This window comes from Bombina bombina, chromosome 6 (genome assembly GCF_027579735.1).
Source record: "Bombina bombina isolate aBomBom1 chromosome 6, aBomBom1.pri, whole genome shotgun sequence".
NCBI lineage: Eukaryota > Metazoa > Chordata > Amphibia > Anura > Bombinatoridae > Bombina > Bombina bombina.
Window position 1 is genome coordinate 476,412,940 of NC_069504.1, and position 18,807 is coordinate 476,431,746.

At 37.3% G+C, this 18,807-nt stretch overlaps 1 protein-coding gene across 1 annotated transcript in view; it reads left to right on the forward strand.

Moving 5' to 3' along the window:
- Positions 1-4,892: 4,892 nt before the first annotated feature.
- The window catches only part of ACSBG1 (acyl-CoA synthetase bubblegum family member 1), a 41,366-nt gene continuing 27,451 nt past the window's right edge, over positions 4,893-18,807 (forward strand). The window contains exon 1 of the mRNA XM_053719871.1: positions 4,893-5,034. Within this exon, the coding sequence (XP_053575846.1) occupies positions 4,933-5,034 (102 nt within the window). The 5' untranslated portion in view covers positions 4,893-4,932. The remainder of the gene's footprint in view (positions 5,035-18,807) is intronic.

The window sequence follows — 18,807 nt, forward strand, 5'->3', positions numbered from 1 at the left end:
ATGAAGAATTATGTGGTAATGGTCCATATAGTATATGCTAGATCCATCTTGTGATGCCAGAGTGAACAATTACAAAAACGTGTATGATGTAGTAAAGACCATATAACAAAATAACCAATGGATTGTGGCATGTTTGATAGAAGCACAGTGGCCATATCATAGACATGTGGTCTATTGACTTGTTTAAAGAGACATGAAACCCAAAACGTGTCTTTCATCATTAAAATAGAGCAACAATTTTACAACAAATGACTTCTATTATAAATTTTGCTTCATTCTCTTGATATCCTTTATTGAAAAAGCAGCAATGCACTACTGAGAGGTCGCCGAACACATTGGTAAGCCAATGATAAGAGGTATATATGTGCGGCCACAGCTCCTGAGCCTACCTTACAAATGCTTGTCAACAAAGGATACCAAGAGAATGAAGCTAATTAGAAGATAGAAGTAAATTGGAAAGGTTTTCTTTTTAATTGTATGGTCTATCTGAATCCTGAATTAAATCTTTTGGGTTTCATGTCTCTTTAAGTAGATAAAAAGACACAAAGAAGCAAAGTGACCCAAGTCCTAAGCAGAGCCATATGTTTAAATGTCTCTAGTGTAAGAACTAACCGGGAACCATAGTAAGGCAGTACGAAATAAATTGCAGAATGTCACTGACATTAAATGATAAATCCTATTTATATAAGGACGTTTGTTACACAGCAAATAGACCTCAAACTATGATGAGTTGCAAAAAGTGACTAACAATTTTATTTAAATATATGAAGCAGCCAAATTGAAAGCACCAAAATCTAATGTTAAAAAAACTAATCAAGATTGATCATCCCCGATCTAAATAAAATTATATTAGATGCTGAGAGTAGTTCATAAAGACAAGGAACAATCAAATAGCTGTAAATATACCATTACTGTATGGGCGCCATGTACTAAGCGGCAGGCGGACAGCTTCTTAACTCGCGAAGCTGTCCGCCCGCCTTCGCTACACACGGGCAGCGGATCTGTTAATCCGCTTGCCCGTATGTATCATTACACACTCATCGGAGTGTGTAATGCCCGCCCCTTCAATCGCGCGACTTAAGGGGCTGTCAATCACTGAGAGCGAGCGTGCTCTCTGTGATTTTGCTTCGCCACCTATGGGCTAGATTTATTAAAGCTGAGGCGTACAGGGGCGTGTATACGTGCCCCTGTACGCCTCAGCTCGCCTGTGGCGGGGCGAAAATACCCGCAGGTATTCAGCATTGCACACAAGCGCAATTTTCCGCTCCCGTGCAATCCCGCCCCCTGCCCGCGCACAGCCAATCACGCGCGGGCAGGAGCTGTCAATCTCAGGAAGCAGCGGTCAGGCTCTCAGGCTCAGGAAGCAGTGGTCTGGTGACCGCTGCTTGATAAATGACGGCGAGCAAGTTCTTAAGAGAACTTGCTGCCGTAGGGGCTTAATAAATCTAGCCCTAAGAGGTGGCGTAGGGTGTAGGAAGCAGCGGTCTAATGACCGCTGCTTCTTACATTGCGGGAAGCAGGCTCGCATATGCGAACCTGCCCCGCAAAGGCTCCGGAGCAGCTTTCGCTGCTTCGTACATGGAGCCCTATGTCTTAACATTTAACTTAACCCCTTAAGGACCAGCGACGTACCCTGTATGTCGCTGGCCTTTTTTTGGGACTTGATTGTTTTATAGCGTGGTCTTGCCACCAGCGTTGAGACTGCTCTATTCCACTAAGCCTGCTGGAGGGAGGGAATTAATAGCGTGTTCTTGCTAGACTTGTGCTATTATGTCCTGAAAAATCCCTTAACGACCAGTGACATACAGGGTACATTGTGGTCATTAAGGGGTTAAGCAGAGTCTAATAAAATGACTTTATCCAGCAGAGAGTGTCCAAATGCAATCACTAGCAATGGTTAGACCTCAATTTATATAAACGTAGCACCAATGGAATTTATCCAACACAGTTGCCAAGGAAGTTGTGTTTCATGTTATAACATATAGAGACATTATCCATGCGTTAAAGGGACAAACAAATTGTGAATAAAGAGAAATATTAATGTTATTCCTTATATTTAACCTTTTATATTGCAGAACCATTATGGACCACATCTGCAGATGGTTCTGTCAATCTCCGGATTGATCCCTCCTGCTCTCAGACTCCTATCACTGTGCACCAGATGTTTCTGGAGTGTGTGGATAAAAATGGTGCACTGAACGCCATGTCATGCAAGAAGGATGGAGTTTGGCAACATATAACATTTTTGGAATATTACAAATTATCTCGTAAAGCTGCCAAGAGCTTCCTGAAGGTATCACTCAAGGCTAAAATATGGAAAATAAATATTTACAATGGCATAAATAACATATTCACCTATATACACCTCTGCATCTTGCAATATTCATAACTTTACAAATGTGACCTTTCCCATTTCTAATTTGGATTTAAAGTCACTGTTATACAACCTATCCAACAACCTATATTTTCCTATTTTCATTTCTATGGACACTAATATTGTTTTCCTTGCAAACATTACTATCGTGTTACTTTGTTCAATTGAAATGTGCATGAGTGCATTTTGACTTTAAATGGAAGCATTTTTACAATATAGTTCCAGCAGCAAAAATGCTTCTACTAAACGTTATTACGATTTTTCAGCGTCATACGCACATATGGTGTGAGGGCCCATTTGTTAGTATTCACACACCACACCTGCTCAGAGAGTAAGAAGCGACTTATGTGACTTAACTCTTCACTGGCTCAAAAGACACCACAACCAGCTTTATGAGCTTGAATACAGGTGCACATGACTTCACAGCATATGTGCGTATGCTGCTGAAAAACAGAAATTAATTCTACTGGAAGCATTTTTGATAATGGGAGTGTATTGTAAAAATGCTTCTACTTAAAGGGACACTGAACCCAATTTTTTTTCTTACGTAATTCAGATAGAGCATGCAATTTTAAGCAACTTTCTAATTTACTCCTATTATCAATTTTTCTTCATTCTCTTACTATCTTTATTTGAAAAAGAAGGCATCTAAGCTTTTTTTTTGGTTCAGACCTATAGACAGCACTTTTTTATTGGTGGATGAATTTATCCACCAATCAGCATGGACAACCCAGGTTGTTCACCAAAAATGGGCCCGCATGTAAACTTACATTCTTGCATTTCAAATAAAGATACCAAGAGAATGAAGAAAATTTGATAATAGTTGTAAATTAGAAAGTTGCTTAAAATTTCATGCTCTATCGGAATCACGAAAGAAAATTTTTGGGTCCAGTGTCCCTTTAAAATTGATCTTTTGACCTTTCTATCACTTTAATGTAGGTTATTACAAAAAAAAATCAATATATTCTAAATGAATTAAGGAGAGGATAATTTAAAAAAATATTATGACACTTATAAAAGAAAGTTGTTTTTTTTTTATTTTTATTTTTAGTTTCCGGATGTCAGTATGTGAGCAAATCAAAAACTATTTTGATTTGTAAAATTGGAGACAACTGATGTAGCAGAGAACTAGCAACTCTTTTAATAAATGTGTCAGATGAGGGTTATTCAATTTCTTGTTATTTGTTAACAAAAATATACTTATGGGTGTTATACAGGATGAAAGGGAAGGTTTTGAAAATCTTGTCCATTAATTGATGAGTTTGTTTTATTTGCAGCTTGGATTGGAACGTTTTCACAGTGTTGGAATACTTGGGTTTAACTCGCCAGAATGGTTTATTTCAGCTGTAGGGACTGTCTTTGCTGGGTAAGTGCATCTATGTAAAAGTGTTTCCATAGGAAAATACTGAAATGTAATGAACGAAAGTTTAAAGGAACATGAAACCCAAAATCTTTCTTTCATGATTCAGATAGAGAAAACTATTTTAAACAACATTCCAATTTACTTCTATTATCTAATTAGTTTCATTCTTTAGTTATCCTTTGTTGAAGAAATAGCAATGCACATGGGTGAGCCAATCACTCAAGACATCTGTGTGCAGTCACCAATCAGTAGCTACTATATTTGCTTTTCAACAAAGGATATAAAGAAAAAGAAGCAAATTAGATAATAAAAGTAAAAAAAAAAATGGTTTCATGTCCCTTTAATCAATCAAAGTTTATTATATAGGTGCCATGTGTATTGGAGTAAATATCAGCCCAATTGAAGTAATTCCTATGCTATGAATGTCTTATCAGACAAATCATTTTTTTGTTTGTGTTGGAATGTTTAGAACTACAGCAGGAGTCCTTGAGTGTTGCAAACAGCACTTAAGTACTGGGTTCTGGCCTTGTATACTGTACTCCCTGAGACTACATTTTGGGCTGTTTGCTGCACTGACAGATTGTGCTTGGGCTTATTTTAATCAATTAATGGACATAGTCCTGTTTACACCATGAAAGGGCTGGGTTTGTGCTTGTTTGCTGTTTCATAGACTAGAGTGGGACTAGTTTGCACTGAAGAACTGACATAGGGCTTGTTTTTAACACTGTTACTGGGCATTGTCTGACTGGTGCACACAATGACTGAGATTCTGTCAGTTTGTGGCAGTCAAAGACTGGTCTTGGGAATGTGCTTTGTATGGTTTGGACACACATTCTCTATATTTAAAAAGACACTGAAGAGGAAGTACTACAATTAATATAACCATTTATGTTTACACTAAACCTTAGGGGAATCACAACAGGATTCTATACAACAAATTCTCCTGAAGCTTGTCACTATGTTGCCAATGATTGCAAAGCGGACATTCTAGTAGTTGAAAATCAGAAACAGCTCGAGAAAGTCCTGCAGGTACAATTCATAACAATGTGCAATGAATTAACCATTTGTGATAAATTTGTCCTGTTAAAAATTGTTTTGGAAAGGTAAAAAAGCCCACTAATTTATCAAAAGAACTACAACTTTTACTTTTTCTTTTTCTATAAAAAAAGTCTTGGTAATAAGATTCACAGTTATTATGCTGTTACATTATCTACAGATATGGGAGAAGTTACCTCACCTAAAAGCTGTTGTTCAGTATAAAGGTTGCTTACAGGAAAAGCGCACAAATTTATACACGGTATGTAATATATATTTATTTGTAATTCAGAATAAAATGTTATATTGTAATTGTATTAGTTATCAATTTGTCACAGGGACATAGAAGTTTAAAAAATATGTTTTACATATTTTACAGTTAAAGTTTTATCTCTGTACCAAGTATTGCCCATGGCCTTGGAGTTTTGTTGTTTATTTTGGAGGTCAGAGCAACACAGCCAATCACACACTTCATTATCATATCAAAAGAAGTCAAAATGACCATTCATTCTTTTGCATGTTACCATGGGGCAAAGAGACTTGTATTTGCTCTTAAAGGGACACTGAACCCATTTTTTTTCTTTTATGATTCAGATAGAGCATGCAATTTTAAACAACTTTCTAATTTACTACTATTAGCAAATGTTCTTCAATCTTTTGGTATCTTTATTTGAAAAGCAAGACTGTAAGTTTAGATGCCGGCCCATTTTGGTGAACAACCTGGGATGTTCTTGCTGATTGGTGGATAGATTCATCCACCAATAAACAAGTGCTGTCCAAGGTTCTGGACTTTCTTTTTCAAATAAAGATAGCAAAAGAACGAAGAAAAATTGATGATAGGAGTAAATTAGAAAGATGCTTAAAATTGCATGCTCTATCTGAATCACAAAAGAAAAAATTTGGGTTCAGTGTCCCTTTATTTTTTATATATTTATTTATAACTGGTGGAATGATCCAATTACATATTAATTCCTGCCATGTAAGGCCAACAAAAGAATGAAGGAACAAATGGAAAAAAAAAAAATACATAGGAAAAAATTTGTACAGAACCAAGAAAATATGTTCAAATTCGTAAGCCATTTGAAAGACAAATTCAAAATAAAAAGATCTGACAGGATTATAAATTAAATCTGTTTATGTAAACATTAATCCAACATTTTTGATAATTTCAATTCCTATGAAAAAAGAAAATACTGCTTGAGTTAATAGTTAAGACCTGGGGGGGGTGGAGGGGGGAGAGAAAAAAAAAGGGGGGGGAGAAAAAATGTCCCCTCTCCTCTTCCCTGGGTATCCCTACTTTTTCCATTCTAAATGGGAAGTTACCAGGCATCTAATATTACAAGGTCTGTATTCCTGAAAGGGTAGATTAATTTATCTCTCTCTGGGGGTGGAAAGGATTTGATAAATACTGCCCATTTCTGGAAGAACTTTCTTACGTCTTCCTCCTCATTAAGATTTATGTCTGTCTGTTCTAAAATGCATTGTTTCTTTAAACAATTCTTGATCTCTGGAATACTGGGAGTCGATTTTCCTTTCCATTTTTTAAAAAGTAAATAACGGGTAGCAAGGATAGAAAGGTTGATTATTTTTCTATTAATGTGTGCTGCTTCTGAGTCGGGCTGAAGAAACACTATGTATTTTAATGATAGGACCAGAGGGGAAACACCCAATGAATTATTAATCCAATACTCTAATCTTTGCCAGTTGTGTCTTATCTTTGGACAATCCCAAATCATATGCGCCAGATTTGCTGAGGGGAACGAACACTTGGGGCATTTGTTAAAATGAGGATTTTGATATCTAATACCTTTGTCTGGGGTATAATATGTCATGAGCAATAGTTTGATGTGTGCTTCTCTCCATGAAGAAGAAAGCGTGGCTCGCGTGACCTTGGAGATAGACTGTTGGATAAGAGCCGGGTCAGGGTTACCATGGGGAATCACTGCCCGCCATTTGGAAGATATCTTTTCCAGATTGAGGGGGCCATTAAGTGAGATAAGGCTTTGGTATACTGTGGAGATTGACAAACAACCATTCTTCACTAGCACCAGCCAATTTTCTAGACTGCCTAAAGTCCAATTCCATCCATAATCCCGCGTTAGTTCTAATGCAAAGTGTCTTGCTTGGAGATAGGCAAAAAAAATCTTTTTGGAGAAGATTAAATTCTACTCTGAGTGATTCGAAAGTTTTAACACATTTCCTCTCTTTATCTAAGAGACAAAAGATATTATCTAGACCAGAATTATGCCATCTTCGAAAAAGTGGTGAGTGAAGCCCTGCTAGAAATTGGGGGTTACCCACTAATGGCATATATTTAGAAACCCTATTTTCTACCACCATACATTTGCAAAGCCGCCACCAAGCATAAATCGGGTTAACAATAGAGCTAAATTTTCTCACCTCCTTTGGAAGAGAGCTATGATTGCAATGGATTAATGCTAAGGGAGAGAAGGGGTAGGTGACATTTTGATCTAGGTCATAGTTTAAGACTGGAAGAATGTTTAACCCCTTAATGACCGGACCATTTTTCAATTTTCTTACCCTTAATGACAATGGCTATTTTTACATTTCTGCAGTGTTTGCGTTTAGCTGTAATTTTCCTCTTACTCATTTACTGTACCCACACATATTATATACCGTTTTTCTTGCCATTAAATGGACTTTCTAAAGATACCATTAATTTCATCATATCTTATAATTTACTATAAAAAAATATAAAATATGAGGAAAAAATTGAAAAAAAAAAATACTTTTTCTAACTTTTACCCCCAAAAGCTGTTACACATCTATAACCACCAAAATACACCCATTCTAAATAGTTTCTAAATTTTGTCCTGAGTTTAGAAATACCCAATGTTTACATGTTCTTTGCTTTTTTTGCAAGTTATAGGGCCATAAATACAAGTAGCACTTTGCTATTTCCAAACCACTTTTTTTCAAAATTAGCGCTAGTTACATTGTAACACTGATATCTTTCAGGAATCTCTGAATATCCATTGACATGTATATATTTTTTTTAGAAGACATCCCAAAGCATTTATCTAGGCCCATTTTGGTATATTTCATGCCACCATTTCACCGCCAAATGCGATCAAATAAAAAAAATTGTTGACTTTTTCACAATTTTTTTCACAAACTTTAGGTTTCTCGCTGAATTTATTTACAAAAAACTTATGCAATTATAGCATACATGGTTGTAAATGCTTCTCTGGGATCCCCTTTGTTCAGAAATAGCAGACCTATATGGATTTGGCGTTGCTTTTTGGTAATTAGAAGGCCGCTAAATGCCGCTGCACACCACACGTGTATTATGCCCAGCAGTGAAGGGGTTAATTAGGGAGCTTGTAGGGAGCTTTTAGGTTTAATTTTAGCTTTAGTGTAGTGTAGTAGACAACCCAAATTATTGATCTAGGCCCATTTTGGTATATTTCATGCCACCATTTAACCGCCAAATACGATCAAATTAAAAAAAAAACTTACATTTTTCAAAATGTTAGGTTTCTCACTGAAATTATTTACAAGCAGCTTGTGCAATTATGGCACAAATGGTTGTAAATGCTTCTCTGGGATCCCCTTTGTTCAGAAATAGCAGACATATATGGCTTTGGTGTTGCTTTTTGGTAATAATAAGGCCGTTAAATACCGCTGCGCACCACACTTGTAATATGCCCAGCAGTTAAGGGGTTAATTAGGTAGCTTGTGGGGTTAATTTTGAGCTTTAGTGTAGAGATCAGCCTCCCACCTGACACATCCCACCCCCTGATCCCCCCCTGACCCCCCTCAAACAGCTCTCTTCCCTCCCCACCTCACAATTGTCACCGCCATATTAAGTACTGGCAGAAAGTCTGCCAGTACTGAAATAAAAATATTTTTTTTATTTTTTTTTTATTTTTTGTCATACAGTCTGCAGTGATGGATCCCTCCTTACCCCACAACCTCCCTGATCCCCCCATACATCTTTCTAACCCTCCCCCTCTATCTATTTGCCGCCATCTTGGGTACTGGCAGCTGTCTGCCAGTACCCAATTTGCTCCCCAAAATATTTTTTTTTTTTACTTTTTTAATATAAAATATTTGTTTTCTGTAGTGTAGCTGGCCCCCCTAAATAACCTACATCCCTCCCCCTCCCAGATCCCTTACTAAAAAACAGAGATGCCCCTGCATCTACATCAATCTTTTTATTTTGTTGCCGGTATAACAGAGATGCCCCTGCATCTACATCAATCTTTTTATTTTGTTGCCGGTATATTTGGCGTGGCCCTTTCTGCATCGGTATGTGAAATGGGGATTGTAGTGATGCCTCAATATTGAGGCATCACTACAATCCCTTGTAAGCAGCTGGAAGCGATCATGATCGCTTCCAGCACTTCAGACAACAGAGGACGTACCAGGTACGTCAACTGTCATTAAGGGAAGTTTTTCCTATGACGTACCTGGTAAGTCCTCTGTCATTAAGGGGTTAATCTATACCATGAGTCAGGATTAGAGGAAATTGACATGCCCCAAGTATTTAAAGGACTGAGACACTTCTTTAAAGGGTAAGTTCTTGAGTGAGTCTTTAGTTTGTTTGATCCATAAAAGCTCAGACTTTGAAGTGTTTATCTTGTATCCCGAGAAGGACTCGAATTGGTCAATGATTGCCAAAAGTTTAGGTATATTCACTTTGGTGTTCATTATATAGATCAAAATGTCGTCAGCGTACAAAGCAATTTTTAGCTCTTTTTTTCCAACCTTGATACCTTCCAGTTGCTGGGTTCAGTGTTCCTTTAAATGGACATTTTAGACCTTTAAATTTTGTGTAAAATGTGCTTGTACCATGATCCCTAGAGAGGCCAGAAAGCTAATTCTGTAATATACAAATGCTATAAATTAAATTGCTGATAAGGACAATTTGCAGCATTTTGAAAACTTAGTTTACAGATTTAGTTTTTTGGCCTCTCCAGGCAGCATGGGACAAAGTACAATTTTTTGCACAAAACCAAGAGGTAATTAATGTCTCTTTAAGTGTTACATACATGCACAGTAATAATTTAATATGTAATACCCTGTAGCAAAAAGCAGGTGGGAGCATTCGCTCATGGGTCTTAATAGCTTGTGAGCACATCTTTTATATGAAGCAACCAAGAGACAAAGGGAGTCCACAGTTTAAAAATCCACAGTGCTAGGGGCGAGATTACATATACTCTGCAGGCTTCAGCGCGACTGCTGAAACCCGCATTGGCCGTAATTTCCCCTCGCACATCGGGGGAATCACATAAACCCCGCCGGCAGTTCATAAACTACCGTAAGTCAGATAAACTAGCAATGTCCAGAAATGTGCATAAATACAAATTTCTGGAGTCCCAGTGACTTACGGCACGTTAGAAACTGCTAGCGCCTAAGAAAATTAAAAAAAATTGTTATATCTCCCGTAAAAGTTCAACACGCCTCCCAAAAATAAACCCGACATGTAAAAACCTCTATATCCGCAATCCCCCCACATCACAACTAATAATAAAAGTATTAACCCCTAAACCGACAACCCCCCACAATACAATATACCTAATTAAACTATAAACCTCTAATCTGCCATTCACCCACATCGCAATCTCCCTAATATATGTATTAACCCCTAATCGACCATTCACCCACATTGCAATTAACCTAATTAAACTATTAACCCCTAATCCGCCATTAACCCACATCGCAATTAACCTAATAAATCTATTACCCCTAAACTGCCATTAACCCACATCGCAATTAACCTAACTAATCTATTAACCCCTAAACCGCAATTAAAGGGACAGTCTACACTATAATTTTTATTGTTTTAAAAGATAGATAATCCCTTTATTACCCATTCCCCAGTTTTGCATAACCAACACAGTTATTATCTTATATCTAAGCCTCTGCAAACTGCCCCTTTATTTCAGTTCTTTTGACAGACTTGCAGTTTAGCCAATCAGTGCTGGCTCCCAGGTAACTTCACGTGCATGAGCACAGTGTTATCTATATAAAACACATGAACTAACACCCTCTAGTGGTGAAAAACTGTTTGCATTCTGAAAAGAGGTGCATTCTGAAAAGAGGTGGCCTTCAAGGTCTAAGAAATTAGCATATGAACCTCCTAGGTTAAGCTTTCAACTAAGAATACCAAGAGAACAAAGCAAAATTGGTGATAAAAGTAAATTGGAAAATTGTTTAAAATTACATGCCCTATCTGAATCATGAAAGTTTATTTTGGACTAGACTGTCCCTTTAACCTATTTAAATTACTAAGTCCCCTAACTTAACACCCCCTAAATTAACCCCAATTACCTAAATTAAAAAATACTAAGTTACAATTAAAATAAAAAACCTACTTTGATCTAAAATTACAAAAAATAAAAAAGTCTAAAATTACAGAAAATAATAAACCAAATTATCAAAAATAAAAAAATTAAACCTAATCCCTATGAAAATAAAAAAGCCCACCAAAATAAAAACACCCCCTAATCTAATACTAAACTACCAATAGCCCTTAAAAGGGCTTTTTGTAGGGCATTGCCCTAAGTTAAACAGCTCTTTTGCATTAAAAAAAATACTAAGTCCCCCCTCTAACAGTAAAACACCCACCCACCAAACCCCCCAAAATAAAAAAGCCTAACACTAAAAAATCCTAAACTACCCATTGCCCCTAAAGGGGCATTTGTATGGGCATTGCCCTTAAAAGGGCATTCAACTTTTTAACTGCCCTTAAAAGGGCATTCAGCTCTTTAACTACCCTCAAAAGGGCATTCAGCTCTTTTACAAGTGCCCATTAAATCCCTAATCTAAAAAAGAACAAAAACCCAAAATAAAAAAAATCATAACTCTAAACCCCAAATAGGTACTCACCGTTCCTGAAGTCCGGCGGAGAAGGTCCTCTTCCAGGCGGTGATGAAGTCTTCTTGGAACCGGCGACATCTTCATCCAGGACTAAGCTGGGGTGGAGCGGAGATGACCGCAAAACTGAAGACCGGCGACAGCAGAGCCATGGAGCGTGGAGGATCCTCTTTGTACGATCACTGCCATATACTGAATATTGAATGCAAGTTACGTGTTTAAATATGGCATCACTTGCATTTCTATTGGCTGATTCTATACAAATCAGCCAATATGATTTCAGTAGCTCTAATCCTATTGGCTGATTTGAATTTGAACATTAAAATCAGCCAATAGGCATGCAAAGGACGCCATATTTAAACGTGTAACTTACATTCAATATTCAGTGTACGGTGGTGATCGTACGAAGAGGATCCTCCACGTTCCATGGCTCCGTGGTGGCCGGTCTTCAGTTCCGCGGTCATCTCCGCTCTGCGCCAGCTTGGTTCAAGATGAAGATGGAGGATGTCGCCATTTCCAAGAAGACTTAAAAGCCGCCTGGAAGAGGACCTTCTCTGCCGGACTTCAGGAACGGTGAGTACCTATTTGGGGCTTAGAGTTAGGATTTTATTATTTTTAGATTAGGGATTTAATGGGAAATGCCCATACAAATGCCCCTTTAGTGGCAATGGGTAGTTTAGGATTTTTTAGGTTTAGGTTTTTTATTTTGGGTGGTTTGGTGGGTGGGGGGTTTTACTGTTAGAGGGAGAACTTAGTATTTTTTTAATGCAAGAGAGCTGTTTAAAGGGACAGTCAAGTCCCAAAAAACCTTTCATAATTCAAATAAGGCATGTAATTTTAAACAACTTTCCAATTTACTTTTATTACCAATTTTGCTTTGTTCTCTTCAAATTCTTAGTTGAAAGCTAAACCTAGGAAGTTCATATGCTAATTTCTTAGACCTTGAAGGCCGCCTCTCATCTAAATGCATTTTGACAGTTTTTCACCACTAGCGGGTGTTAGTTCATGTGTTTCATATAGATAACATTAAGCTCATGCACGTGAATTTACTGAGGAGTGAACACTGATTGGCTAAAATGCAAGTCTGTCAAAAGAACTGAAATAAGGGGGCAGTTTGCAGAGGCTTAGATACAAGGTAATCACAGAGGTTAAACATGTATTATTATAACTGTATTGGTTATGCAAAACTGGGGAATGGGTAATTAAGGGATTATCTATTTTTTAAAACAATAAATATTCTGGTGTCGACTGTCCCTTTAACTTAGGGCAATGCCCTACAAAAATCCCCTTTAAGGGCTATTGGTAGTTTAGTATTAGATTAGGGGGTGATTTTAGTTTGGGTTTTTTTTTCATAGGGATTAGGTTTAATTTTTTTATTTTTGATAATTTGGTTTATTATTTTTCTGTAAAATTAGACTTTTTTATTTTTTACAATTTTAGATTATTTGAATTTAATCTTAGGTTGCTTTTTTTAAGTACTGTTAGGATTTATTATTTTAATTGTAATTTATCATTGTATTATTTTATGTAATTTCGGGCTCATTTAGGGGGTGTTAGGTTAGAGGGCTTAGTAATTAAATTAGGTTTATTTCGATATGGGGGTTTGGCGGTTTAGGGGTTAATAGATTAATTAGGTTTATTGCGATGTGGGTGAATGGTGGATTAGGGGTTAATAGTTTAATTAGGTTAATTGCGATGAGGGTGAATGGAGGATTTGGGGTTAATACATATATTAGGTTTATTGCGATGTGGGTGAATGGCAGATTAGGGGTTACTACATTTATTAGGTTTATTGCGATGTGGGTTAATGGCGGATTAGGGGTTAATAGTTTTATTAGTTATTGCAGTGGGGGTTGGCGGTTGACAGGTAGATATTGTGCATGCGTTAGGTGTTAGTTAACATTTTCAGGCAGTTACGGAACTCACATTTTCAGCGCAAGGCTTGCTGCGCCTGCCTATGTGTGGCGAGGTGAAAATAGAGTAAAATGTCTCCATTTTTGTCACGTAAGTGCTTGCGCTGAATATGTGATACCAATTTGCGACGCGGTTCTATGTTAGCTTATGGGAGTAAAAATTGCAGGCGACGGATGAAATATACACGCTGTATTTATATGTGATAGCAAAACGTCGTAAAAACCGGCGTCGCCGGCTTTTGTGGGCGATGTCGCATATGTAATCTTGCCCTATATCTTTTATCAAGAAAGAAAGAAAAGGAAACAATATAGAATACAGTTAATATTTCAAAATTTAAAATTGCTTATTTGGCATTGAGCCAAGCTGTACACTGCTAGCGTAAGTTAAAATTACATCATAGGAAATTAGATTTCACAAGTATAATTATTAATATAGTCACGATGGGCCATAGCCCTAATTAGCAATTATACAAATATTTTTTTTTATTATATTTTAATTCTTTATTTATATTCAACATGTGGTTACACTCGTAAATAATGTTGCTGTTGATCCCCACGCAGGGGGAAAGTTAATATTACATTTCAAAGACAAGAGTGATCATCCAAAAAAAAAAAGAAAAGAAGAGTTAACAACTTAGACAGTATAACACGCTATATTTGCACAGTAAGAAAAATCACAAACCCACAAACTGCTCTATCAGGATCATTGTTTGGGAAGCAACAAAAATTGCTTCCCTTTCTTCCTATTCTTTCCCCTTCCTCCTTTTTTACCCACATTGTTGAGATTTTTTCTTTAAAATAAAAAACAAGAAATAATATACAATAGGGAAAAAAGAGAAAGAAGAGAGAGAGAAGAACCCCAGCTCCTCTCTCCTCTTTCCCTCCTTTATTATGGTTGTATTCACCAAACAAAACACAGTTTATCGCAATAAATCCGAGTTTAGAAGCCTCTCTTTAAGAACACCTCTGCTACTCTATCTGTTATATACAACCTCAGGAAGACTTATCCACCGTCTATGACAAAGTAAAACAAAACTAAGCAAAGCAAAATAATATAAAACAGAGCAAGACAAAAACAAACAGAACGAACAGAACAAACACAAAAAATAAATAAAAAGAAATTATATTTTAAGATAGTATGTCCACTCCTCCCTCTCCCCCCCTCCAGCCCCCCAAAAATTGCGTTATTTCACTCTCCATAGCGCTGCCATTACGAGTTACTGAAAAGCATCCTTGTGCTGTGCGTTATGGTGCGTTAAGTTCCATACCGCACAAAAGCCGAGGGTTGATTTGACGTGCTTGTGCACGCTTTCCCCCATAGACATCAATGGGAAGAAAGTGTTAGACAAAAAACTAAACACCTCAAGTGCGGTATGGCAAATCGCCATAACGCAACCCCATTGATGTCTATGGGGAAAAGAAAGTTACATTTAAACTTAACACCCTGACATAATCCCTTAGTCTAAACACCCCTATTCCACTGCTCCCGACATTGCCGACACTAATAAAAGTTATTAACCCCTAATCCGTAGCTCCCCGACATCGCTGACACTAAATAAAAGTTATTAACTCATAAACCGCCGCTCCCCGACATCGCCGCCACTAAATAAAATTATTAACCCCTAAACCTCCAGCCTCCCACATCGCCGCCACTAAGTAAACCTATTAACCCATAAACCTCCAGTAGTGGTGGCGATGTCAAGAAGTGGTGGTTTAGGGGTTAATATATTTAAATAGTGTTGGCAATGTAGGTGGCCGGCAGATTAGGGGTTAATAAATGTATTTAATAGTTGCAATGTGGGTGGGTGGCAGATTAGGGGTTAAAACATTTTAAATAGTGTTTGCGATGTGGGAGGGTGGCGTTTTAGGGGTTAATAGGTAGTTTATGGGGGTTAGTGTACTTTGTAACATTTTAGTTATGAGTTTTGTGAAACATTTTTGTTTTGCAAAATCCATAACTACTGGTCTCAGATGGCGGTATGGATCATGTCGGCATAAGCTGTAACGCAAGCATTTTAACCGGACCTTACAACCTGTAATACCAGAGCTATGAAAATCCCACACTCAAAGAGGATCCTCCATGTTCCATGGCTCCGCGGTGGCCGTACTTCAGTTCTGCGGTCATCTCCGCTCCGCGCCAGCTTGGTTCTGGATGAAGATGGAAGATGTCGCCATTTCCAAGAAGACTTAAAAGCCGCCTGGAAGAGGACCTTCTCCGCCGGACTTCAGGAACGGTGAGTACCTATTTGGGGCTTAGAGTTAGGATTTTATTATTTTTAGATTAGGGATTTAATGGGAAATGCCCCTTTAGTGGCAATGGGTAGTTTAGGATTTTTTAGGTTTAGGTTTTTTATTTTGGGTGGTTTGGTGCGTGGGGGTTTTTACTGTTAGAGGTAGAACTTAGTAGTCTTCGAATTCTTAATTGAAAGCTAAACCTAGGAGGTTCATATGCTAATTTCTTAGACTTTGAAGGCCGCCTCTCATCTAAATGCATTTTGACAGTTTTTAACCACTAGAGGGTGTTAGTTCATGTGTTTCATATAGATAACATTAAGCTCATGCACGTGAATTTACAGAGGAGTGAACACTGATTGGTTAAAATGCAAGTCTGTCAAAAGAACTGAAATAAGGGGGCAGTTTGCAGAGGCTTAGATACAAGGTAATCACAGAGGTAAAACGTGTATTATTATAACTGTATTGGTTTTGCAAAACTGAGGAATGGGTAACTAAGGGATTATCTATTTTTTTAAAACAACAAATATTTTGGTGTTGACTGTCCCTTTAACTTAGGGCAATGCCCTACAAAAAGCCCCTTTAAGGGCTATTGGTAGTTTAGTATTAGATTAGGGGGTGTTTTTACTTTGTTTTTTTATTTTCATAGGGATTAGGTTTAATTTTTTTATTTTTGATAATTTGGTTTATTATTTTTCTGTAAAGTTAGACTTTTTTATTTTTTACAATTTTAGATTATTTGAATTTAATCTTAGTTTTTTTTTTAAGTACTGTTAGGATTTTTTATTTTAATAGTAATTTAGCATTGTATTATTTTATGTAATTTTGGGTTCATTTAGGGGGTGTTAGGTTAGAGGCCTTAGTAATTAAATTAGGTTTATTTCGATGTGGGGATTTGGCGGTTTAGGGGTTAATAGATTGATTAGGTTTATTGCAATGTGGGTGAATGGCGGATTAGGGGTTAATAGTTTAATTAGGTTAATTGTGATGAGGGTGAATGGAGGATTAGGGGTTAATACATTTATTAGGTTTATTGCGATGTGGGTGAATGGCAGATTAGGGGTTACTACATTTATTAGGTTTATTGCGATGTGGGTTAATGGCGGATTAGGGGTTAATAGTTTTATTAGTTATTGCAGTGGGGGTTGGCGGTTGACAGGTAGATATTGCGCATGCGTTAGGTGTTAGTTAATATTTTCAGGCGCAAGGCTTGCTGTGTCTGCCTATGTGTGGCGAGGTGAAAATAGAGTAAAATGTCTCCATTTTTGTCACGTAAGTCCTTGCGCTGAATATGTGATACCAATTTGCGACGCGGTTCTATGTTAGCTTATGGGAGTAAAAATTGCAGGCGACGGATGAAATATACACGCTGTATTTATATGTGATAGCAAAACTTTGTAAAAAACTGCGTCGCCGGCTTTTGTGGGCGATGTCGCATATGTAATCTTGCCCTATATCTTTTATCAAGAAAGAAAGAAAAGGAAACAATATAGAATACAGTTAATATTTAAAAATGTAAAATTGCTTATTTGGCATTGAGCCAAGCTGTACACTGCTAGCGTAAGTTAAAATCACATCATAGGAAATTAGATAGTAACATTTCACAAGTATAATTATTAATATAGTCACGATGGGTCATAGCCCTAATTAGCAATTATACAAATATTTTTTTTTATTATTTTTTAATTCTTTATTTATATTCAACATGTGGTTACACTCGTAAATAATGTTGCTGTTGATCCCCACGCAGGGGGAAAGTTAATATTACATTTCAAAGACAAGAGTGATCATCCAAAAAAAAAAAGAAAAGAAGAGTTAACAACTTAGACAGTATAACACGCTATATTTGCACAGTAAGAAAAATCACAAACCCACAAACTGCTCTATCAGGATCATTGTTTGGGAAGCAACAAAAATTGCTTCCCTTTCTTCCTATTCTTTCCCCTTCCTCCTTTTTTACCCACATTGTTGAGATTTTTTCTTTAAAATAAAAAACAAGAAATAATATACAATAGGGAAAAAAGAGAAAGAAGAGAGAGAGAAGAACCCCAGCTCCTCTCTCCTCTTTCCCTCCTTTATTATGGTTGTATTCACCAAACAAAACACAGTTTATCGCAATAAATCCAAGTTTAGAAGCCTCGCTTTAAGAACACCTCTGCTACTCTATCTGTTATATACAACCTCAGGAAGACTTATCCACCGTCTATGACAAAGTAAAACAAAACTAAGCAAAGCAAAATAATACAAAACAGAGCAAGACAAAAACAAACAGAACGAACAGAACAAACACAAAAAAATAAATAAAAAGAAATTATATTTTAAGATAGTATGTCCACTCCTCCCTCTCCCCCCCTCCAGCCCCCCAAAAATTGCGTTATTTCACTCTCCATAGCGCTGCCATTACGAGTTACTGAAAAGCATCCTTGTGCTGTGCGTTATGGTGCGTTAAGTTCCATACCGCACAAAAGCCGAGGGTTGATTTGACGTGCTTGTGCACGCTTTCCCCCATAGACATCAATGGGAAGAAAGTGTTAGACAAAAAACTAAACACCTCAAGTGCGGTATGGCAAATCGCCGTAACGCAACCCCATTGATGTCTTTGGGGAAAAGAAAGTTACATTTAAACTTAACACCCTGACATAAACCCTTAGTCTAAACACCCCTATTCCACCGCTCCCGACATTGTCGACACTAATAAAAGTTATTAACCCCTAATCCGTAGCTCCCCGACATCGCTGACACTAAATAAAAGTTATTAACCCATAAACCGCCGCTCCCCGACATCGCCGCCACTAAATAAAATTATTAACCCCTAAACCTCCAGCCTCCCACATCACCGCCACTAAGTAAACCTATTAACCCATAAACCTCCAGTAGTGGTGGCGATGTCAGGAAGTGGTGGTTTAGGGGTTAATATATTTAAATAGTGTTGGCAATGTAGGTGGCCGGCATATTAGGGTTTAATAAATTTATTTAATAGTTGCAATGTGGGTGGGTGGCAGATTAGGGGTTAAAACATTTTAAATAGTGTTTGCGATGTGGGAGGG